Below are 26376 nucleotides of genomic sequence, written 5' to 3' on the forward strand. Positions count from 1 at the left end.
AACAATAACTGAATAAACTCATTATGGGAAAGACTGTACAAAAACTAAAAACAGAAAATTTGGCTCTTAATTTGTCCATCTCCCAAACTCCCCCTCTTTCTATTATCCACTTATTTTAAAAAGCTTCATGAGGAGGAATGATACATGCTTACATGAGTCTCAGCACTATAGTCTGAACCACTCTTCACGTTATTTTCCTGGCATGGGAAAGAGAAAGATGTTAAATATTCTAAATTTGTGAAAAAAAATGAGGCTGGAGAAGTTTAATGTATATATAGCAAAAACCATAGAAAGTATTCTAGATCACTTGCCACTGGCTCTCTCCAATGCTTATGGACAGATACTTCAAAGAAAAGGAAGTAGGGTTCTTTTTTCAGAAAAAGCTACATGGAATACATACCCGATACGCAAGTGATCTGTGCAAGATGCAGTAAAAACTCATTCACATAAGTTTTGATTGAAAAACAAAACAAAGAAAAAACCCCACACATTTAAAGTAAAAGAGTACAATTCTTTAGGAAAAAAACATTTATTTAAATCTAATTTACACTGTAAGCCAATTATGGCAAAATATATTACTTGGAAACAGGACAGAATTTCACTGGGTACAAATAGGAGTTGGCTAAACAGTATATAAAAATGTCCTCTGAAAGCATCTACAAAAGATAAAGGCAGATCAGTATAAACTGAAAAACTAGTGTTTAAGGCAAAACAATTATTTATTCTTTGTTTAAAAAAAACAAAACAAAACCTATCATCAAAATATTACCTCTCCCAAGTATCTCCATCTTTCTGAATAAAAAATGTAGAATCATGTCTGAGCATAGATATAGGGCATTTTTAGCTATGAAGAGATGTCACAAAGACTTGCAATGGAATGCAGTGAGTCCATGACACCTGTAAGGCAATTCAGGATTCTGTACCTGCTTTCAAAAATACAGAATGTCAGAGCAAAGTATCCGAGTGTCACATTTTGCTAATCTGCTGATGGATGAACACTGATAAAAATTACTTAAGACTCTTCAGTATGCAAACACAGAATAACTGTCTGAAGATAAGAAATAAGTAAATGGATTTTGTTAAATTCCATTGCCGAGACATTTTCATGCGCACATCCTGTCTGAACTAATGTTCACTAAAACAGCTCAAAGTTTTCCTGCTGGTTTCACTGGGAGATGGACTGAATACATACTACAAAAAAATTAAAACAAAACAAAAAGTGGAAGACAAGAATTCAAATTTGGACCAGATCTCAACTATAAGAGGCATTCATTTATGCTCTCTCTCAACCATTCACTTTTAAAATGCTTTAAAATTACTCAGCATCAGTCCTGAGATGATGTATGTGTAGGGGAAGTACTAAGCACCTACTTATCTTAGGTCCGTAGAAAATACCCAACACAGAGGTACTGAATTGAAATGCAAAAATACATTGGAGATGCTATGAACAAGGCTACTACTGCCATAACTAGTAAATATTTGTACCCCTCTTTAAAAATTATACTTGAGTAAATATTATATTAAATTTGACTTTTCAACAAATGCCTATTACATATCTGAAATGAAAATGCATCCTCCATCCAACAAATGTTAGTGCTATGTGATCCTGCTGTACCAGTTCACTCTAATTTTCTCCTTACGCATCATATTAGAAGTCAATATAATTGATAAAAAAAGGAGTTGTTCATTTCCATTATTGAAACAGTACCTTTGCTTTCTAAAAAGAAAATATATATATATTTTTACAGGTAGATTAAAAAATTGTGCTGTATCCAACAAGGACTAAAATATTTAGCTGAAGATGCAACCTTTTCTTTCACATCAGACAGAAAAGGGGGTCGGGGAGGAAGTTCTCTTTAGGTGTCAGGAGTCAGGTCTTCTTTCAAATGGTTCTGGGTGGTAGATGCTGTCTGTACATTCCTGCTAGAGCCTTGGCTGCACTGTAGATCATTTGTCGACGGGACATACCAGTGAATGCCACATGCCAATCGGTCCTGTTGACATTCAGCAAAGTCTTCTCCAGCACTTCCCCCACCGTCACCAATAGGCCAGACCACCTCAGGTTATAGTCCTCAGGAGTAAGATTCTGAGCCTGTGTAATAATATCAGATGAAATTATTTAATTAATGAGGTAAAAGGTCAGATTCTAAAATCCTTGCCTTCATTAGTATGTTATTTGGACAGTAGCCCTATTCATTCCAATGGGTTCACTTGAGAATAAGAAATATGTGAAGATTGAAGGTCCCCAAATCCTAGTTCTAAAAATTTGTCTCTGGGTAACTGGATACTTGGTCCAGTCAATGGGGCTTTTTAGAGTTCCACATATTATGTTCCTAGATGACACTAGACATTCCCAAGACTACTATGCAGTTTGCCTAGTAACAAAGTCACCCTGGCATTACCACAAAGTTGTATTGAAAAAGCTGCCAGCCAGATGTAATCAATAAGGATATGTGTATTTCTAAAATGATTTTCATCTTTAGAGGGCTTTAAAAATGTCCAATCCTTAAAACAGAGCATGTACTTGTTTCATAGGGCTATCTCAGTAAGGAAATGGAGGATGTGATTGTAAGTTATTTGCCCAAGAACAGAGAGGGAGCCCACACCAAAAGAAGGGTTAGAACTTGGCACAGAACTGGAAATCAGATGCCACGTGGGCATTGGTTTTATAATTCTGTATTACTACACTGGACAGCTTCTTTATGGATAAACTGCACTTACTGGGTTGTTTCTCTGCTACGCGCTACTAACCTCGGATACAACATCCTGCAATGGATAGTGGAATGTCAAGTGAAAGATGACAGTAATGAGTGGTTCAATAGCAGTCCAAGGGGACAAATGGCTTATCATCCCTGTCAGGAGCAGACTTGTTCAAAATGAGTCATGCAAAAATGACCTGCATAGACATGTAGACGGCACTAGACACAAGTCATAGAACAAAGCAAATATGAAGGAACTCTTAAATACATAAATAGGCAAGGAAAAGGACAGATTTAGCAGAAGGAACTGAGCAAATAGAAGGAAGCACAGCTTTAAAGCAGTGGGAGAGATAAACGGGTTCTTTCATACATGATCTAACCCATAACATCAAATTGGGATAGGCAAGGTAGTTTTGTTTTTTTTTACTTTCAGTTAATTAAGACATGTTGAACTGAATTGATGGAAACGCTGTATTTCGAGCTACTGTTATTGGACATCCACAAGAGAAAAAATCTGATCCTTTAAATAAATGCTTCAGTATTGGGTCAAGAGCAACATAAACATAGCCTAGGACTGTTTTTTCACGGATGGATTATATTGCGAGTAGAGAAAACAAAAGTCCTAAAACTATAAAGCACAAAAGGTGGACATAGTCCCTTTATATAGGAAATTAAGAGTTATTTCTGTTGGTTACAATACAATGCAAGCTTAAAAGTTTACACTCACTCCTACATAGCGTCCATACACCATATCAAGTGATACTGAACCTGGTTAGATACCATATTTACTTGAATACAAGATGAGATTTTCCCTCCCAACTGGCATGGGGAGGAAAAGGCCCTCATCTTATAACTGCATATAAGGAAATCTCACTAAATATGTTGTTTATCATTAAACTGCTGCCAAAAGCAGCATATGCTCAGCAATGGAAACCCGTTATAAAGTTGATTAAATGTAGCCAATACTGAGCATGACAAACACATGGCCCACACTGGACAAACTTTTTATTTTTAAGGAAAATTTTTCATATCCCAGGTCAAATTAGCAGAATCAGCCAGATCAGTTTCAAATCCTTTTAATTGTTCAAGAACTGTATATGGCAAGTATCTTCCATCCCACACTTTTCAGTCTGGGGCTTCAGATACTTCTAAATCTTTTGGCAGGCATCCTATGTGCAGACAAAACCCAGAGGCTTGGGGTTCAGATGCCCTCATGTTTCACTTGCTCTCAGCTGTATGGCTGCAGGAGCAAGCTAGGGAGGAATCTCCCATTTCCACACAGATGGCATGTAGCCAAGATCCTCCCACTGGAAGCCGGCCAGTGGGAAGCTAACTATGAGGCTCTCGTAGGGAGTCCTGTCCACATGCAGACAAAGATGCACCCTCTACTACACAGTGCCATTTTAATTGCATTCCCTTGGTTATGGTATTTCCCCTGCCCACACTGTGCAAACATGGTAGGTTTTGTTTGTTTGTTCTGTATTTTTTTTAAAGGAAAATTTTGTGTCCCAAGTCAAATCAGCTGAATCAATTCCAAATCCATGTGAGTCATTTCCATAACCATACGTGGCCCTGCTACCGGCAAGCATCCTCCCTTTGCCTGGTGCTTCAGATACTTCCAAATCCTTTGGCTGGCATCCTATATGCAGGCCCAAGCCCAGAGGCTTGGGGTTCAGATGTCCCCGATTTTGCTTGCCCTCAGTCGTATGGCCACAGGAGCAAGCTAAAGAGAAGGCTCTGGCTTTAGACTAATACATAGTACAAACTATACATGATAATAATAAGTAGGTGCCAAAATGCAGCTCAAAAGTGTGTTTATGGAGGACTTGTGCTAAAACTTGCAGCAGTTTTAGAAAAAGGTTTGATTCTGGATTAACTAAGTACATGAGTGCTACAAACAAATTGCTACAGCCAAGCTTAATTTCAAGGTTATTGTTTTCAAATTTGCCCCTCACTTCCCTGTTCTCAGAGAGAACAGGATCTGTCAATAAGGAGTGAGGGAAAGGTCTGCTGGGGGGTGGGAAGCAGAGAGCAAAGGGGCTACCTGACCTATTCCCCACCCCCAATTTATTTTCTCTGCTGTAGCAGTGTGAATGGGACAAATTCAAGGCAAACCTCCAATACACTAATTAGATTCTATACCTAGAAAAATTATAATAATTTTATAAAATTTTCCATATATAGAATCTAATTGGGGGGGGGGGGAGGGTCATCTTATAATCAAGGCTGTCTTCTATTAGAGTAAATACCATATATCAATTAAGCAGATCCATTTATGAAATCTTCCTCGTCAACCCCTGCTATGCAGTAAATAAAACTTTTCAAAGCCTGAAGACTTTTAACTTAAGAAGGAATCATACTACTTGAATCTATAATCTGGTCACAAAATCCTTGGATGCAGGTGTCACGTTAGACGTAGTCTTTCTAGACTTTAGGAAGGCCTTCAACAACTGTCTCTCACCCCAATCTCATTAAAAAATTAGGAGATTGTGGTGTCAATGCCTACACAGTCAGATGGGTCGCCAGTTGGCTGGAGGGCTGCACCCAGAGAGTAGTGGTGGGCGGGTCATTTTCGACCTGGAGGGATGTGGACAGTGGGGTCCCCCAGGGCTCGGTCCTCAGGCCTGCACTGTTCAACATCTTCATCAGTGACTTGGACGAGGGGGTGAAAAACACCTTGTTCAAATTCGCAGATGACACTAAGATGTGGGGAGAAGAGGGCAAGCTAGAAGGGAGGGACAGGCTGCAATTGGATCTGGACAGGTTACAGGGGTGGGCGGATGGGAATAAGATGGGATTCAATACTGACAAGTGCAGGGTACTGCACCTAGGGAGGAAGAACCAGCAGCATACCTACAGGCTCAGGAACTCCCTTCTCGTCATTACAGAGGCAATAAAGGATCTTGGAGTCATTATAGACTCCAAGATGAACATGGACATATATAGTCTTATAAAGTGGAAGAAATAGTTATTTTACTGCATATTAGAATAATAAATGTTGTTTCAAAGAGACTGTAAAGCTGTAATAAAGAACAGGTAGGTATCCTAGCTAACATGGCCAGGGAGCAAAAGACAATGAGAACTTCACCCACTGAAGCTAGTAGTAAATTTTTCCTCCAGCTTCGTGTTTCCTTATTCTTTGAGGAAAACTGAGTAACAATGTTGCATTTTTTCCTTTAGCATTTCTATAATTTTTATAAGGTTGAAGAGCTTCTGAAAAAAGTTAAAAATGTAAAAAAACAAAAACAGCAACAAAAACTCCACACACCACAGACATTCTACTGGAATTCAGAAACAAGTACACAGGAATTTGGGATTTAAAAGAAACTGAAAGTTAAACGCCAAACCAACTGTTTTGTTTAGAATATTTTCATGGGAAATTTTCTAAAGAAAAAAAAGTTATGCCAGGTCCAGCTGTAATTTATAGATTGCAACCACTGCAGGGGACTGCAGAATTGGTGGGAAAGCAGAGAAAAAGGTTCCAATGAAGACCAAACAAATTCTTATCCTTTACATCTTACAAAAGTTAGGTAATATTGGACCACTGTTGATGAAATGAGTCAAGACATTTCATCTTAAACCCTCAAAAGGACCTTCCCACTGGAGATGGATCATTGACACTCCCTTCCTTTATTGAAATACCAGAGCCCAAAAGGAAAAACTGCCTCACCCTTCAGATTATTTAGATGGCAGCAGTCTCGCTGTCACTAGAAATAGAGTTTTCTTTTTCTAGTGATTTTCACCTACTGCACAATGGTGGTTTTTACTGAAACTGACAGCCTGTTGCTAGTTGTTGTATATTAATAATATGCATTAATATTAGGACAACCGTAGTAAGGCTGGGAACTGAATCCAGGACTGCCACATCCCAAATTTCCTGGATCCAAACTATACCTCAAGTTATGGGAAAGGATCCATTTTATTGGTTTTTTTTAAAGTTACTTTAGATTTGGTAAGGTTCGCCTCAGAAGCTCTTCTTTGTTGGGAGTCCAGGTTAGTATTTTTGTGGGACAAGCATGGTTAATCCCACTGGCTAACTGTAGTATGATGCCAGAGCTACAATGCCATGAACACACAACTCAAAGCTTTGAAGTTATCAATAAAGAAAGAAAAACTTAAAAGGAAGATTAAATATGTGCTAGATACACTAGCTCCCACTCCGTGATGTACAGTGTAAAGGCAGACCCCTACGGTTGCATTTCTGGTAAAAGCCATGGGCCTCTATGCTGGCTCAGGGTTTTGCCTAGTTACAAACTGCACAAGAGGAGCAATAGCTTGTGATGCTATTCCATTATGCTCAATACAAAAGCAAGTCTGTTACAATTCAGAAGCTGCTGTCACTCTCTCACAATCACTAGGAAGAAAGAGAAAGATACTGAATCAGCATTAAGCTGTATAGCTTATTTTAATAATTCATTTTTTCCAAACATTCCATGTTTCTTTTACTGAAAATATTTCAAACATTTAAATAATTTTTTTCTGGGCTCAATGCAGAGTTTTTACAGTATGCCTTTTGTCAGTAGTTCTTCAGTCTAAATCAGCTAGAAAACTCTACAAGTAACTACAATTTTTCTGGATATACTGAATTTTAAATAAATAAAAACCACTTTGAGTCATAATTATCTCTAAGGGTATTTATAAATATCGACCATCACAGCAGTTTTCATTCAGATCTTACCTTCATCTTATAAATAAGAACTGAAGCGAAGAGATAATTTGCCTATAATATGGAGTATCATTCATGATATTAAATCAAAGGAAGTCCTGGCTCCCAAAATTCACGCTATTAAATCACTCTTTGATAAGAAATGCAGAAAACTTACCTGTTGAACATATTGTAAAGGCACTGGTGTTGCTTGGGTGAAAGTTTCTAGATGAATCCCATGGACTGGATCTTCAATAATCAGACAGCCAATGTCAAACCACCTGTAATGGCATACAAATTACCTAACCTTTAAGCAGTAAACTGAAGAATGCAGTGTTGTCAAGGACGGGTCTTCAATTTACAGGATGTTGCAGAGTATATGTATGAAACTATTATTTGCAATAAAGAATCTCATGGGTACATTTTGATATTTTACAACTAGAGCCTATAAAAAGGCACTGCTCTATTATATAAACATAGGTAACTCACCATTCACTGAAAAAAAATAAATCAAAAGGAACACCAGTAGGATATATATTTGGACATATTAGCTATACTGTAATTTTCACAGTGTCTTCATAAAACCGAGGTTTTGTTCTTAAGTCAGCCTTCTTTAAGCCCATGGACAAAGTTAACATTTAACCACTGTGAAAAGGGAAGGGAAGTTGCAGGTTGGGAGCACACACCACCTGTTACACTGGTATGCTCCTATAATGATACAAGTTAGCTAAATACGTGTAGGTTTAACCTGGAATGAAACAGTGTTACAGTTTCAACATTTACTACATTTGTATCCTAACAGGGCAATGGTTCTAATAGCTACATTGTAACAGCTTACATCAATAATGACTTGATATAATTGTTAAATCTGGTTACTCACTAAATAAAAACCTGCATCTCACTCAAACTCACAAAATTAATCCCATTTGTGGAGATATATTGTATACTCACATGAATTCACAAAAAAAGTAACTCTAGGTGTATTAAAACCAATTATTTAATGTGTTAATTGAAAAGAACAATTAGACAGTTTAATGGAGTGTGCTCCATATTTTTTTGTAAAGTACACAGGGCCAGCATCTAAACATTTTCCTCATCTGGTTTGTAGAGACTAAAAGATTTTTTCCTAGCAGAAAATGAAGGCTGACATATTGTCCCTAACTCATGTTTATTTAATTCTCACAACTGTGTCTACAGTTAAATGGTTCCAGCTGAGAGAATAGGGCACAGGAGCTATTAAATCAAGTTTAGAAGGATTAATGTGGTGTTTTTTTTTATCTTTACTTTGGAAGAATGGATGTTGTTGCTATGAAGATTATGTAAAGTCAGGGTTGTAGTCTGGAAGATTCAGACTGTAGGAACCAACTAGCTGGGCCAATTTTGCTTCACGCAAGGGTGAGGTTAATAAAGCCAGCCAGGACAGGACTAGCACCTACTACCTCCTTGATAACACTGCTTTGGGTTCCTGGTCTAAAAAGGTATAGGGGAGGGAAGGAGTTTAAAGGGGATGTAACAGGGGACCACTCTTCCATATAAGCATGTAAGAATGATGAGCAAGTTACCTTGAATTGCGAACAGCCAAATAAAGGAGGTGAAAAGTATATTTATATAGACCCAATAAACTGGGTAGAGATTCAATGCCACAAATACTGCTAGCAGAAGTTAAAAGGGGTAGCAATTTTCCTTCCTTTCCAATTGCTGCAATATGAGAGGGGAAAAGTTCGTATTGACCAAAATAAAGTTTTAATGAGTGGCTCTCTTAGCAAGTGAGGTACCAGAGATTGGTGGGAGTTCACTGGAAGGCTCCTCTTTTGTGGGATTAATGGATTTGTAAGACAACTCTGGTTAACACCCTGGACGGTGACATGCTGAAAAATGATACCTTGATGAGCTATATATCCAAGGATACACATTTTAATATTATATAATGTCTACCAGCACCAAGTTCTATTATTTTCACAATGTTAGAGGCAAGAATAGGCCAAAAGGAACTAGAATATCTTTAGTCTACTATATAGAGAGACTTTTAATATTCCCCTTTCAGTAAAAAAAACAAACAAACAAACTTATACATAAAGAATAATTTTGCTCTTGTGAAGTACCAGGGCTCATTCATTCGATCAGGCTTTGCTTCAGTTACAATGACAAGCCAGTGGAATATTCCTTGTACTTGTAAGTATGCAAAACCAGCTCCCATTCTTAACAACACCGCAGTCCTGGGTCATTGTGAGCATTATACAGACTGCACGTACAAAGATTTAGGAACAGGTAAATAGAACAAAAAGTTTTCTTTTTTTTGCTGCACCTGGGGCAAATGTCTCCTGCGTAATTGATTTTTTATTAAAACCTTCTCTGTAGCAATAAAACATCTAAACCAAAAATTAGATAAAATAAACATACCCGCTTATTCTGCTTCCTTTTATGTTCACTGAATGTATGAAATATATTTTGCTCCGTTCAGTTAATATTAGGTTAAATAAATAAAGGAAGGATGCAAATTTTACATGTGTATTTTATGTTTGTTTAAGAGATGCCTATTTTCTAAATTAAATACATTAAGGCCTAAGAAGTAGACCCTAATGCTTCTGACATTGCACTACAAAATTAATCAACAGTAATCTGTTAGCTCCACCTTTCCTTTGATAACTTATTCAAACTTGAATTCTAAATGGAATCTCTAAAATAGAAGCGTTTTTATAACTTCCTAGAGTTGCAAGTATTTTAAAAAGTAACTGAAAATTAACCTCACTTGAGAATACTGTCAATTAGTAATGAATAGAAATACCTCAGTGTACCACTACAATGCCAGTAAGTCAGCTAATACACTCTCCAAATGAGATGTCATTTCAAAAACAGAACAAGCTATCAAACTGGAACACATAAAACTCCCTCACTTTTGACAGTTAGCTGCCCTTGTGTCATGCTTTTAAACTTTGAATCCCAGTACATCTGACAGATTTTAGCTATTAGTGAACTTATACAGCTTTTTGAAATTGTGCAGTCTCTTGTCCAAAGCAAAGTCTGCCAAGGCAATACCATATACCGACAACTTCCCTCCTTTTATCTTTTGAGAAGGATACTGCTAATAATTCTTTATGGACTAGCTGAACCCAATACAGAATGCTCTTTTTTGCTCCCAACCTGAATAAATTAAAGCTTCTCACTTGTCAGGAAGCAATTCTGCGATGAAATTTTCTACAGACACAGCAGGCTGTTTCTCATGTATCACTCCAGTCCGACGCAAGCTGTCTATCCTTTCCTGTGCTCCCTAAACGACAATATAACAAGCTCTTAGAGAATGTTCTGAAAAAGCCACAACATAGCATAAAAAAAAAAAAAAAATGGAAGAATGTAACCTTTAACCTCCAAGATAAACCACAGACATTATACAATACCACAGGAATTTTAACAATGCTTAATATTTGGAAATAAAGCTCTGAAATTCCAAAAGTTTAAAGAAACTATGACAAAACACTTATTTTAGATTTGTCTTTCCATATTATGAATCAAGTTACTCATTTCCCAAGAAAAAGTTTTGTATTTAAAGAAATTTAAGATTCCCTTACTTTTAAACAGCGCTGAATTTCACTATGGTTAGTAGGTCCATAAATATTTCCATGGCTCGTACTCTCATTCTCTAGGTTTATATTTTGGTTGTGATAATCATGTTAATATATTTTGTATCAACATAAAAATGGTAGGGGAGACTCTATCCTTTAAAATGTGCAATTTATTTAGAATGTTACAACCCAAGTAGGTTGGGGGCCAAGAACTGACACACTTTGAAAATATTATAAAATGATAAATAACCAGGTATGGTTGCAGTCAGTGACCATGCAAGAAGCTGCCAAAAATAATAGTTATGCTCCTTAGTTGCTTCTAATATACACCTTCCCAAGAAGACATATATGTTCTTCTAATAACAGATCTGACATGACCATAATAATAGACAACGATAACCAAGAAACCTTTCCTCAATGCCCCAGTTAGGATTTTCTACGTAAATTTGTCACTCAAAAACTGCTGGTGGTCAAGATCTCCCAACTGGGCTCTCTCCATCATTATTCACCCACTTACTTTTAATCCAGCTGCATAGCCAACAGGTTGTGGTGCAATATTTGACTGTCCAGCTTCCCCAGTAACTATAGCCATTCCAAAGACTTCCTGGAAAGCATCTCGAATGGCAGCCACTTTTACTTCTTTGTTGGAGGTAACCACTATGTCCATCTCTCCTCCAGATTCTACAAAGACAAAATGATTTTGTTGAGAACACCTCATTAAATACACTGGGTATGATTAAACTGCTGCCAAAAACAGCATGTGCTGAGTAATGGAAACCAACTATGAAGTTGATTAAATGTAGCCAACACTGAGCATTAATATAAAATGTATGGTCTATGCTTTTTTTTTTTTAAAGATATTTCTCATGTTCCAAGCCAAATCAGGTCCAAATCCATGAGTCAGTTCAGAACCATGCGTGGCCCTACAACCAGCAAACATCCTCCACCCCCACCAGGGGCTTCAGATATTTCCAAAGTCTTTTGGCAAGCATCCTACATGCAGGCCCAAGCCTGGAGACTTGGGGTTCGGATGCCCCCAAGTTTTGCCTGCCTTCAGCCATATGGCCGCAGAAGCAAGCTAGGGAGAAGCCTCAACACCTCGATGGGTACTAAACCGCACCAAAAGAACAGTTATCCCCCAGGCGCTTAAGGAAAACTGCCCTCATGGACCCAGATACATGGTGTTTCCCTGCCATACTGGACAAACATAGTACAGCCCATCCTGTTACATACATTTAATGTGGCCCCACCCTCCATGAAGTGAAGTCAGACCAGATTTCTTTGCAACTTATCTGCATATAAATTTTGGAGCATCCCAGGACTAGTGCCAAGAACACCTGGTTCCAGTCATGAGTGGGGGCTAATTAATACATGTATCCTTTGTTACAGGAGGGTTATCTGGAATACACACACAGACTCCCCCATAGCAGTGTTGAGCTGTAGGGTGACCATGGTTTGAAATGCTGTTGACACTTCTGGGTCCCAGCCCAATGATCTATATGGTAAATCATGAGACTTTTAGCTTTGGAATAATATCAAGTCTAGCTTGTACTCTATATAAAGTAGGTGACAAAGTGCTGCTTAAAAGTATGTTTATGGAGTACCTGAGCTAAAACTTGTAGCAGTTTCAAAAAATGTAACTTACATCAATTGAATGAACAAAATCTTTGGGTATAAAATGCAAATTGCTATAGCTATGTTTAATTTCAAGGTCTGTGTTTTTATATGTGCTTCTCACTTCCACATGCTCAGGATGTGCTGGGTCTGACAGTAAGGAGGAGAACAAGAAGCTGAAGGAGGAAGAAGTTGTTGTGGGGGAGGTAGAGGGAAAGGGGACTACCTGGCCCCACCCCAAGATTTATTTCCCCTGTTGTTGCAATGGGATGGGCACAAATTAAAAAGACAAACCTAAAATAATTAGTTCTATATGGAAAATTACAACAAATTTATAAAATTGTCCATACATAAAATCTAAATAGTGGGGTCATTTTACAACCAGGGTTGTCATATTTGAGTAAATACAGTAAAAACATTTCTTTTGAGGCTCTGGCTAACTTCTAAGCATCCATGAACCATTAGCTTCAACATTATTTGAATCTTTTTTCTTGTCTCTTTAAGCATTTTACCTCTTTCTACCTCGGGCTTTCTTTTTCTTACATTAATTTATTTCTAATATCCATCTAAAACTTTAAAATCTAAAAGGAAAAAGTTTCTTTTTTAAAAAGAGCTTTTGCTATAAGCACAACAGTTTGTACTTTCAGTGTAAGGTTAGAAAACTATTCCAAAAAGAGCACTACCCTCACCATGCAGCTTTTATTTAACTGCTTATGACTTAAAACAGCAGTGCCCAACCTTTTCCTACCCTCAGGGCAAACAGACAATGTTCAGACCCTGTGTAGGCTGGAGCCAGGGGGTTCAGATCTGGTGCAGGAGTCATGTCCTGGCCCTGAGCTGAGCCTGCTGTGCAGGGTTTGGAAATTTGTCAGAAGGGGAAGGTGGCAGTAATGCATTTGGCCTGCAGGCCAGAGGTTGAACACCCCTGATTTAAAAATTTTAAGTTATCCTAATTTTCTCCATACAATCTTATACAAAGTCTATGACACCACTGTCCAAAAGTTCTTGTTACAATATGCTTCACTATGCAAGATCAGTTGAAAAAGTATGATGTGTTGTTATTTTCCAGTAAACATTCCTAAATTTGAAGCAATTCAGTTAGATGTCAATTTTCCATGTAAAGTATCAAATATGAAGACTTTGCACACAAAGAGCATACTGGTAAATTGCCAGTCTATGAATCTAGTTCCTTTGAGGGCTCTTTGACTGCAGGAGTACATAGAAAATTAAGCAGCACCTTATATAGTCTTAATGCACGAGGGTCAAAGATACAGCCCAGAGCCCCATCATCTGCTCCCTGGTGCTACACTGGTCCCCGAGTCCAGAGTTGAATCACATGCTGTGGGGCTGCTTCCACAGGCTGGATGAGTGGCATGGGGCCAGCCCCACGCCACTCATCATGGGCCAGATGAGTTTGATACCCGGGTCTAATGAGTGGGAGAAAAGCAAAGTAGATAATGGATTTGAAAAACAAGTGCTGCTTACACAAGCATTACATCTAAAAAACCTGATGCTGAAGTCTACAGTATTTATTTTAATCACCACCACAAAAGATTTTCCAGAAGAAGCATGAAGTTTAACATAAAAAAAACCCCCAACAGCAACAACATTTACCACAGCCCAAATTATTTGCAAACCTTCAACTGGAGGAATACTTCTTCATTATTATTTTAAAAAGCGGGGGGTGGGGGTTGGGAAAAATCACTGAAGACTTGCTACAACAGTGACTACAGAACATTCTACCAATGACCTAGGTTTGAAAAATGATTTTTTTTTAGCACGCCCATCACTGAACATTAGACAACTGCATTAAAACTTGAATAATGGCAGAACAGAAAAATATCCCAGCTGCTGAGAATATATCTTAATTTGAATAGGAAGAAATCAATCACAGGAAGAGACAGTTACTACGAACACCTAAACATTTTAAGATTCAGTGAGATTTTATGCTGGATTAAATCCTAGTAGACTGCCTTAAATGGAAGGAAATCTGCAAAGAGGAAATGGCTGAAGTACTAAAGACAACTCATTATGCACCCATTAAACTATTGTGTAGAGGGAGCTTCTAATATAAGAAACGTTACAAAGACTATAACACTGTATCTTATCATACCACAGGTGAACAGTTTCAAGGACCACCTCAGAAATATAACTAGCTGGGTAGGAAAGAGTTTAGAGGCACATTGCTACGCCCACTGAGCTTAGTGGAAGTTTTTCCATTAAATTAAGTGCAGTACACAGCAACAAATCATAACTGCAAGGCATGGTCATTGTTCCCCTGTTGTAAACATTATCTAGCAAATGGATAGCATGTGTTCAGTCATCTTAGACATCATATAGTCCTACAGCATGGAAATAACTGTTGTGTGCGCCAAAGTTATTAAATGTGGTTCCCAGGCACTATAGCAACACAAATAAATAGTGGCTTTAACTACATGTATCGGAATTAATGTGACAAACTTGCATCTGAAATTCACCTCTGCTCCGTGACTGTCCAAACTACAACAGATGCTTTCATTACATAATGCGCGCTATACATTAGTTGCAGCTACCAGCTCTGCCAATACACTATAAGGTTACCTGACAACCTCCATTGTAAGATGCTATTTTCAGTTGCTTAATTCTGAATTTCCTGAACTGTATGTAATCAATGTTTACCACAGTTTTATATTCCCCCCTCACCCCAGAAAGTGTTTTCTTAATTTTTAATTGGACTTATCATTTACTTCACTCACAATGAGCTGCTAAGATATTGTCACTTAAACATAATAGTTTTAACATAAATAACCATCTGTCGTTTTTTAAATATTCCACATCCCTCCTCCCCAAATACTAGCAAGCAGCCAGAATCTATAGCAGAGGTGTTAAACATAGGACCCATGGGCCAGATCAGGCTTGTGGAGCCCCACCATTCAGGTCATGGTGCTGCCCCTGGGTCTGTCAAAACCACACAGGGCACAGCACATAACCATGGGGCGGGACTGGTCCATGGGCTGGATCAGGCCCATGGTTTCTCCCACCTTTTAAATCCCTCCCCCGGGATACCGGATCTGATGGCTGCTGCAGCTGGTACAGGACCCATGCTGCATGTAGCACAAATCCCACCATATGCTGTACAGTCCAGTTGGAGTGGCAGCTGCACTGAATGTTGTGCCCATCCTGGCCAGACTATGCTACACACACAGCTGCTTGGGGATGAATGCTGCACACAGTGCTTACTCCAGCTGGTGTACACAGCACTCACAGATACTGTATGAAGCGCAGGTCCTGGATTGGCTGAAGCAGGCACCGCATGTGGCACAGTCCTAAAGCAGCTAGGATGGGTATCTCATGTGGCTCAGTTCACCTGGGGTGGCCACCATGTGCAGCACAGCTGCCTCTCCAATCAGACTGCACTGCACTGCACACAGTACACATTCCAGCTGCTCTGGGATCTGAGCTGCACACAGCACTGGTCCCAGATGAGCTGAAGCAGCTGCTAGATCAAGTATGCCTGGAGAGAGGGAGGCATCCATTGACCCAATCTAGCCCACAGACCAGATGAGTGGCATGCGGGTCGGTCTATGGGGCCAGATGCGATTGACATCCCTGGTCTATAGGTTCCTACCTACCCCACAATTCTATTTTGACTCCTGTAGCTTTCTGGTTTAAAGTTTTCTGTTAGCAAGAAAGAAACTTGGATCATCCAAACAGCTCTCTGATCAGTATATTGAAAATATACCATATTCCTGTCACTTCTAAAGTTCTATTCCCACCAATTAAGCAGCAATGGAAGTACTGCTGCTTTCCTCCCAGCCCACTCACACCTATCAGAAGTGCCACAGAAGTGACTGGACAGCTTTAAAGTTTAACTTTACCCATGTTAGGAATTATTTCAAAGTTCCCAAGTCAGTTTGGGAATATGACACGGCTGAAGGAGAGAGAGAAATTTTATCAGAAGTTTTATCTTTTCCTTCCCTTGCCTCAATAACCCTTTAAGTAATAATACTCTGTGGCCTTGTTAACAATCTCCAGTTTTCACTTGTTGGCATACAATGGATGGGGTGCGTGGAGCATGCTTTTCCCAAAAAAACAAAAGTAGATAGTTAACCAGAACTGTACGTGAAAAGCAATTGAGAGCTAAAAAAAAAAGACACATTACACTAGAATTTTCCCTTTCAATGAGGCACAACTCCTGCACAATGTTTTAAATGCAGTATTCTTTAGCAAGATCTTGAGCTCTGCCTCTGTCTCTTCCTCTTGTTTTTGTATTTCACTAGCGTTTCCACCAGCAACCACAGCAAAGGGAAAATTGCCCAAAGCGTTAACAAGCAGAACATTAAAAAAAGCTCTTGCAAATATTCAGAAACACATTCTGATGAGTCTTCCTGAAGGTAACGCATGCATATGTAGTACAGAAGCTGAACCAATATCAGGAGAAATGGAATAGTTTGGAATTGGTAAGGCACCAGACTGGGATTTTACATTCAGCTCTGCCATCAACCAACTTGCTGCATAACCTTAGGAAAGCCACTTCACTTCTCCCATGACATGTTCCCCTTCACTGGTAGCCTCTCTTAATTGTTTAGAAAGTGAGCTCTCTGGGACAGGAAGCTAGGACTTTCAAGCACTAATGTAATATCTAAACCATGCTAGGTGCTGTACACCATAGGAACAGTTCCTACACTGAAGAGTTTATTATAGTCTTAATGAGTGGGAGAAATGGATACCCTCTAAAAGGAAAACATTAGGAACCAAAGCCCACAGAGAACAGACTTGCTGAAGAGTACTGTTTACGGCAGAGCTGGGAATGAAAGCTAAGTTTTCGTAAATCTCATTCTAGCACCTTTACCATGAAACTGGACTGCCAAAATTCAGCTAATTCAAAGGCTACCTAACGGAATGGATTTTTATGACTTTCTGATATTTGAGGATGTTACTGATTGGAAACACAGACGTAGAATGATCCTAAATGTAATGACTGTCACTATCACCATTACACCACTAAAAGGCAGTATTGTGCAACTTGAAATCAGGCCCCACAATTAAAATAGTCTGTCTTAACAAATACAAGATTTAGTATGTCACACTCTAGGTATTCTGTTAAATTGCCAGTTTCATTTTAAAACAACTGTACAGTTGGAAAGCTTCTTCTGGAAAGTAAGCAAACCAAATGTGGTCTGAAGTACAGTATGGTTCACACTCACCACTCTCTTGAAGTTGGTCTTACGTACTTACTGATGTAAGGAGCCATGCCAGGATCCAGCGTTGTAATCATGGTCTCTACTGAGTGTTTGGTTTTATCAAGCACAGACTTTACCATAGGATTTCCAGCAACACCCTACAGATAAACAAGAAGCATGCACTATATATCATGTTTATTCTAAAATTTTTTTTTAAATAAATAAATAAAAAATAAAATCAGGCATTTTCCTAAAGTCTAAAGTGGAAAAAGAAAAAAGAATAGAACCATAACACTACTTCTACTTCCCAGCCTCCCCACCCCAACACATGCATACACTAAGACAAAAGCTGTTTTGGATTTTCCACTCATTCAGAACAAAAAGCAGGCATCTCTAGGAACTAACCCTTTAACATCAATCTATGCCTAGGAGACAGTATTCAGATTGAAACAAAGCTATTCAAATCTAGATGACTGACAGCTGATTTTAATTTACTTGATTGCAACAGGACTATTTCATGAGTACACTTAAACTTAAGCACATAACTGTTTGCAGATTCCAGGGTTAAAATTGTATTTAAGAATCTCCCAAAGATTTTGCACCACTAAGAAAGTCTAAATAACTTTTAATTGTTGACTTAATCAACAATCTACTATATATTTATTGTGAAGTATAGGTTACTCTCTCAAACAGGTCAAAGTTTTCACAAAAAAGAACCCAGAGAAATCTCTCAATGTCTATATTTAAGCAACAAAGGGTGGGGTTTTCAGAAACACCTAAGTGACTTAGTAGCACAAGTCCTATTGACTTCAAATGACAAACCCAATAAAGTTCAGTTAAAAGATTTCAAGCTCTGAATTATAGAAATTTAATTAAAAGGTTGCATTGGTTAAGACTACTTTTTTGGTGTTGATGTGCTCACAGAAAAGAGATTAACAAAGGCCTGAGCTTAACATTTATGTAGATACTTAAGCATGAAAACTCCTCAGCTGAAAAAACATCAAAAATCCCACTAACATTTAGAAAGTGTGTGCAAAATATAACTTCTAAAGCAATCTGAGACAACAACATGAGAAGAATGCAGAGACTGGATTGGTAGTTCCTTGGCTGAGGACCCTCATGTGTACTTATGAAGACACACAAGCCCATGTATAAAATCCTCTGATTTTCTTTTCTTCTCATTCCCTTCTACCACAAATAAGAGATCTCACTTTCATTGCACCCTAACTGAAGAATCATACTATCTGCTCTGATTTTGTCACTAATACTTCACTACTGTCTTACTATTCAAGGGTCCTAACAAAATGTGTATTAAATAACCTCTCTCTCAAAAAACAAAAGCACTGCCTGTTAAAGCTAATGCACTACCAGTATCCTTGGTCCAGAAAAGTTAGGGTTGAATTTATGCCTAGGTTTCCAGCATTAACTATTGAATGCTGTCATACTATGAAACCAGGCTACCTGAAGTGTTCAAAAGAATGCTATGAAGGAGGATCTCTTTTTGAAAAAGAATCTTAAAATCACAATGGGCTTTATTTTTTAATGGTTCATTACTGATGTTTTCTGAAGCAATAGAGCTGAAAGTCCTCTATTTATATGTAGTCTCCAGACAATACTGGCACAGGCCCTACATTCCTCTACCAAATCATAGGTGGAGCCGCTTTCTTCTGCATTTAAAACTGGAATCAATGTGAATGTAAATAGCATTCCAAAGTTCTTACAAAGTGCCAATGTCGTTCAACAAGAATATAATCAAACTTGGTCAAGTTTATGGGGGAAAGGAGTGAAGACACCAGGGGCATCCCTGTAACACTACTTTAGAGTAATATTTCACATGGCCTCATTAAAAAAATTAACAGAACAAACAGTTTTAAGTCCAGCTTTAGAAATTTACATGCCTAAATTTGTTTTGGTGAAAGATAAGCATCTTATAGCACATTTTCCCTTTGTATGAAGCATGTTGTTTGCTTGTTTACACAATATTTAAAATTATAAACCAAACAGAGGAATTAACATGATAAGGTATTTTAAACTGCTGCCTTTTCACAAAATATACATGTGTTCTATATAATCTCATAGCTGAGGTGGTAAGATGTTTAGGAGAAAATCTCTAAAGTGAAATAGCCATGAATTTGATGGTTATGAAACTGGGATAGCTGAGAGCAATGCTAAGGGACCACATGCAATGATCCTAGTTACCAAAGGGTAACTCACTTTCCTCTTCAAATAGGTGTCAGTATGCATCCCACTACAGACATCTGGCAAGCAGTTTTCCTTCTAGAGAACAGGACTGAAGTTCCAGCTGTAACAGCAAAAACAGCACTGTTCTCCCAAACTTGACATCCAACCTGGATGCCACATCAAATGTATAATTAACAAGGATTAATTTCTATGCAACACAGTTAACTTAATCATTTCTCAAGTATCATTTTTGAAGCATGTGAATAGGATACTTCTGCCCTGGTGGAGTGTATCTTGGTGTTTGTTAAAATCAAATCATGGTATCCAAAAGGCTTAACACCACTGCTGCTGCTCACCCCTATCATTGACTGCTACTGATTTTTGTTGCTAATCATGACCTAAAATAGTAAATTTGAGGCCAGATAAAGGAGGAGGGTGGGGGAGTGTCAAAAGGTACCTACATCTAGGGGCAACTGTATTAACCTACTGGGTACTGTCCACAAGAATACAGCAGCTCTGTCAGCCACAATGAGAAGCCCCATCTGTTAGATCAGTGTTTCCTAACCAGTGTGCCATGGCACAATGCAGTGTCATTAGAAATGAACAGGTGTGCTGTGCAAATTTGCCACAGCAATGAGCTACAATGAGCTCATAAGTACAGGGATGGGGTATGTCTTGACAGGTGTGCCACAGAAAACGTTTATTAATGTAAGTGCGCCTTGGACTGGAAAAGGTTTGGAAACACCGTGTTAGATGGCCCGCCTCCATGGGCCATATGTTTGATACCCCTGACACAACACACTGCAGAAGCGTTGTCAGTAACATTACAAAGACTAGTTGAATGGCCCTCAGCCCTGTGATGTTCACAGGTTTCATACTGTTCTGAGGTCAAGCACCTTTGAGTTGCTGATGGTTTAGGTGGGTGTCCCAGCCTATTGCTGATGCCTCAGTAATAGGAGTCATCAAGAAGAATGGCTCCACTTTCCTGATTTTGACAAGTCTAGCCACCAAACAAGCTCTTCTGTGACCTGAGGCAGAGTTATGATTGTTCTTTTCATGCGATATCCAAACATGGAACATTCAGACCTCAGCCATAGTTGCAAGGGCTTTGTGTCAATTTTGACATGTAATATCATGAAAAATGCAAGACACGTGGCCTAAATGTCCCAGGCACATACACCCTGATGTCATCAAAACGAACTGTACGCTGAATACCAATGGCTGAAAAGATGTGGGGTTTCTCAGAATCTCCAGAGTTGTAGCAATCCTCAACAACTGCTTCTCAAGCACTGTGCTTTCTGGACTTGGTGGTGTAAGTTTCAGTGCCAGATGCAAAGCTAAATCTTTCCTTGGCTGCATCTTTTCTACATTAGTCTGATCTTTGCTGTTTACTCAAAAGGACACTAGATGATGACAGCTTGTCCACCAGTATAACTAACTTCCTTGTGGTAAAAGGGATCTTCAGAAACTGGTTTCAAAAAAATGGAATTTCAGCCTCATTCTTTGTAACTAGAATATTCTAGCAAAGAAGGGCAAACATAAAGAACACTTCCTCAGACTATATAACTTCTCTAGGCAGAAGAGACTTCGTTAATCTGTCTTTGGAGGACAAATAGAAAACTTACAGGATAGACATTTGCCACACTGAAAAGCCCTATACAAAACTGCTGTATAGGGGTAACGGAATATAATACACTTTGGTCCAGGTAAGTCAAATTAGCCAGATCTAAGAACAATGGCTCAAGCTCACCAAGTTCTCTCTAGTTGCCATGAGCAGTAAGAGGAAACCAAGTAAATCACAGATGCTCCAACCTTTTATGCCCTTGTATGAAAGAACAAAGAGACAGAAGGCAAGTGTATAGCCTCAGGGCCTGCTTCTCAAGAACTCTTGAATACATGAAGTATAGGTACCCCTGCAGCGGGATCTACATTGATACATACTCAAGGAACCTGTGAAAGGTGAGATCTCTCAAGAAAGGATAGGAAAAAAGGAAAAAATTGCCTTTATAAAGCCCCACAGTCCTCCAGCAGATGCTCCACCCTGCATGTCAGCCACTCTGGGGTCTTCATGCTCCTCTGGGAAAGTAATTGCAGACCCACTGCCAGTCCCAGAACCCAGAAGTGGTGTAAAAGTTGCTGGCTGAGTAACAGGACTTGCCAAAACACCTGATGAACAAAAACAAAACATTCAAACACCACATTGCGAACATTCATAGGAGGAAAATAGGCAGGAACAATAGTATTCTGGGACCTTCAAGGAACAGTGCCATATGTTAAAGGCTACTTGATTTACCTGCTTATATCTGACCTGGAAGCTGATTATATAACATTTAAAATGAAAGTAAAGAATAAGAATGCCTTCTTAATCCTGACTGTTGAATAGTAACAACATACAATGAATGACTATAGTTAAACAAAAAACAACAACCAAACACACTGACTCAATTCACAGAAAAATATAGATACAAGCCAGTTATCCATTTACTACTTTCAACAGTTTTTCAGTCACCAGCCTTAGTCCAGAGTTATTTTTATTTTACATGACACAATTGACTGGTATATTCAAATATTTACAGATCTCTTCTTAATAACAGATATATACTATTGGTCATGGCTTGACCCAGTATAAACTGTGTAACCTACTTTCCATTTCACTGAAGAGGGGCAGGGGGAAAAAAAAAAACACCCAGGAATATCCCTTAAGGAACTTGGGTAATTGCTCAAATGGAAATCTACTTATTTTTAGCTAATCTTCATGCAATTTAATATCTGAAAATAAGAAACTTGAAGCCAGAATCATTTGACCAGCCAGCTCTCAACCAGACCAGCAATAATTTTGTAGTCTACTGGACTAGAGTGTAATTTATTAAGTCAAAATATGTTTTGCCATACTATCATTATACAATAGTGAAATTTCCACCCTGCTCTAAGCAACGTCTACATACATAAGAGTACAGCACAGTTTGGCTTCCTAAATCAACAACAGTCTTAACTGTCAAGATTTTTCTGAGATTTGTTCTTCATAGGGTCTCCTTAAGATGACATCCCTGTCCTAAACCATGACTTCTTTACTCACAAAATTACTTCCATTTCCCTTGAACTAACTACATGTAGCTGGTACAACACACAAGTCAGTATTTCCCTGCAGGGCTCTAACTCCAGCTGCACCCCATAATCTTTTCAGTTACAAAGTCACCACTGAGATAAACATACCCCACTAAGATAGAATGAAATAAAATATTACCTGTGCCTGTAGGTGCAGAAAAGGTTGGCATCAATGGGCTCTGTGGGGCTCGCCCAGCATGACCTCTGGTAATATCATATGTTGAAGTAGCAGAAAATCCTGAAATGGGGGGACCCACAGGAGGTGCGGAAAGGCTGGAGCCTGGAGTACCAGATAGTGGAGGGGGTGCTGAGAAATTAGACATGGAGCTACTAAAAGTTGCAGCATCTGAAGGAGTAATCGGAGGTGGAACAGAAGTTAAAGATGGAGCAAGAGTAGAAACCACTGTAGAAGGCACAAATGGCAAAGGAGCTGAAGACATCATAGGAGGATGTGAAGGCACAGGGTGGGGGTTGAGCGTGGAGAATGTTGCAGGAGGCAAAGATGGGAGAGAGGATATATTTGATGAAATGACGGGACTGGATAAAGCTAGGGAAGGAAAAGGGCAGAGGGTTGGGGGAGGGGGGAAGAAAGAGAGAAGCACTTTAGAAGGTGGTACTTTAAAACTCCTTAGATATATCTGAATAAAATATGTCAAAGTTTACTCTAGTTTACTCCCCCCAAAATAAATGCATTTCTGAGTTCAACACAAAGCTGTATGTAGTAACAATTCCAGTCACTTTGTGTGACCGTCTACTGCCAAATGATCTCTCACTTTGTCCCCCCCTACTACCTCCATTTGTCATAAGCAAAAGTACAGCAGAAGAAAAATACTTAAAGGGAAACTTCCGAAACAGGAGTCAGTTGCTGCCAGTTCAGCAGGTGACACACTTTTGAGTTACCCTTGACTCAACACTCCAGCATTAAGGGGAACTGCACTGTCAGAAAGAAGTGTGCATTTGCAGGGAAAAAAAGTATGCATCTGATATGAAAGTTTGCATAAAAATTTTCAGTTTTCTCCAGTGCACAGCCAAAATAAATAATTACACTTTTTTCCTTACTTTGATTTCACATGAATTTAGACAGAGATGATATATACCGCTATGATTCCTGAACTAAACTCTTATGGTGTACAGTAGTACTGCATTTCACCTCAGTAGCTGTTGCATTTCAGTAGTATGACTGTCTAGGACTGACATAAAATTTTTGAAACATGGGTACCTATAATATGCAAACAACCAAAAAAGCAACAAAAAGAAAGTCAAATAAAAAAGGATTACCTTAATAAAGTATAATTACACAAGATAAAGAATTAAGAAATATATGAATTTCTCACAGTATCAGGTATCTTTTTCTGAGGATCTGTCTGCATAGAACTGAAAAACTTATGTTTGACCACCATTTCAATTGGAAAAAAAAAATCCAGCAAAAGTAAACACAAACAACTTTTGTACCTTAATGTTAGCGCTCCAATTATACAAGAAAAATAGGCAATCACACCACCATTATGTGCTGCAGACTGTTAGCTCTTTGTAAAGTGCAAGAATATGTCCTCATTTCTATTCCTTATTGTACTTTCATTAAGATATAAGTTCCCTTAGACAAAGAGCTGACCCAATCAAAAATAATGGTCCTTTAAAGTGGGCTGAAAAATCAAGTAACCAAATCACTTGGTGGAAGACTCCAAGTCCGATTAGGGCAGAAGTCATAGGAAAACAGATAAGACATTTATAAAAGGTAGGGGGCCACTCAAGTCCCTACAATTTCACAACCACACCTGCTTCCACCAGGAGAGCTGGCAGCATGAGCCTAAAGAGACAAGCAAGAATGCCACTTACGAGAGCAGGTGAACCCCTACAGACTTACAGAGGACAGATGAAGTCACGGCACTGGGGTATCTGCTAAATCTCTGTTCTGTAACTTTGTTTTGTTATGAGTAAAGACTGTGTATAGTAGCAGTTCCCAAACAGTGGGTTGCAACCCCAAATGTGGTTGCAACATCAGTGGATGGGGTCATAAGTGTCCCCTAGGATTTTGGCACCCACGGCAGGATGCAGGGCTGCAACTGGACTGGCCCAGCTCTGGACAAGAGCCGCCTCTGTGGCCCAGCAGGTAGGACCCATTGTGGGAGTGAGTGCCACAACACCAGGGCTGCCAAAGTGAGTCATGGCAGAAGCATGGAGTTGTGCCCATGCTGTTGCTGGCTGAGCAAGGATCGCCTCAGCTTGGCAGCCATGGTAGCACACCGCTCCCTCTCTCCCGCACCAAGTTCTGCCCACTGGGCCGTGGAGCCCCAGGAAGAGGGCAGCAGGGTGGGGTGCCCCACACCTGCACCTCACATCCTTCCACACCCCACCCCACAACCATGGGCTCTGCTCCAGTAGTGCTGCCCATGGAGGAGGGGAAGGGGCAGTGCAGAGCCTGCCCCCTCAGTAGCCACTGCCTCCTCCTCATACAAAAAAAAAAACCTCGTACATATATACAGTAAAAGCTCTGTTATCCGACAACCCCCAGGGGATGCCGGATAACAAAATAAGCCAGTTAACTGAGCTGCCCTAACAGGTGTCCTTGCCTGTTTGGGCCACTGCTTCTCCCGCCGTGTCTGGGGCCTGCAGGCCCCGTGGGACAGGGTGATGGGCCCTGCACAGGTGGCTTTGCCCTGGGCCGTGGGGGCTTGGAGAAACCAGAAGTGCCACGGTGGGCACTTCTGGTTTCACTTTACCTTACAAGCTGGCATGCCAGTTAATAGAACATGCCAGCTTGTAAGGTGCTGGTTAATGGAGCTTTTACTGTAGGTTCTACTTGAAAACTGATAGTTCTCCCAGTAGAAACAAAATGACCGTATGTAACCTATACCTGTTTACCTCTTCACAGATGTGGTAACCAAAGTAAAGTGTAAGAAAGAATACCCTCGAAGTAGCAGCTTTGGAAAAGTGTGCTTTAGTAACTGAGGAATCTGGAAGAATCACGGTAGCCTCAGATCCTTGGCCACAGTCTTGGATTTTGAAATGGGATGCAAGAGTCTGCATCCTGAGTGTGCACCTTGAAAGAGAGACAGACCATACGTGGACTCTGATCAGACTCATGAAAGCTCTAATGCACCTGGGCCTAACATGCGAGGCCAGAACACAGGAACTTGGTGACTGTCCAGAAGGAGGAGCTTAAGCAGGGCTGCAACATAACTATTTCATGAGCTACAACTCAAATTGCTATTTAGAGTGTCTCTCAGCCTGACTAAGGGTTTTTAAACCCAAAAGCTTGCTAAATTTTTTTTCTAACTATTTAAGTTGGTCTAATAAAAGATATCAGATTCACCCAAAGAACCTTGTCTACAAAAAGGGGTCCTTTTTAAACTTCCCACACTGATCCCTTAAAGTCAAAATCATATTGATTGTACTTATTCCTATTAGAA

At 39.3% G+C, this 26376-nt stretch overlaps 1 protein-coding gene across 4 annotated transcripts in view; it reads right to left on the reverse strand.

The window, feature by feature from the left end:
• Positions 1-510: 510 nt before the first annotated feature.
• PRRC1 (proline rich coiled-coil 1) overlaps positions 511-26376 on the reverse strand; it is a 35155-nt gene continuing 9289 nt past the window's right edge. For all 4 annotated transcript variants that reach the window (XM_006276660.4, XM_059724896.1, XM_019478141.2 and 1 more), the window contains 7 exons: positions 23106-23513; positions 21864-22027; positions 17736-17838; positions 11422-11585; positions 10509-10612; positions 7523-7625; positions 511-2092 (listed from right to left, as the gene is read on the reverse strand). In XM_006276660.4, the coding sequence (XP_006276722.1) occupies positions 1883-2092; positions 7523-7625; positions 10509-10612; positions 11422-11585; positions 17736-17838; positions 21864-22027; positions 23106-23513 (1256 nt within the window). In that variant the 3' untranslated portion in view covers positions 511-1882. The remainder of the gene's footprint in view (positions 2093-7522; positions 7626-10508; positions 10613-11421; positions 11586-17735; positions 17839-21863; positions 22028-23105; positions 23514-26376) is intronic.

The sequence above is a fragment of the Alligator mississippiensis genome, chromosome 3 (genome assembly GCF_030867095.1).
Source record: "Alligator mississippiensis isolate rAllMis1 chromosome 3, rAllMis1, whole genome shotgun sequence".
In the NCBI taxonomy this organism is placed as follows: Eukaryota; Metazoa; Chordata; order Crocodylia; family Alligatoridae; genus Alligator; species Alligator mississippiensis.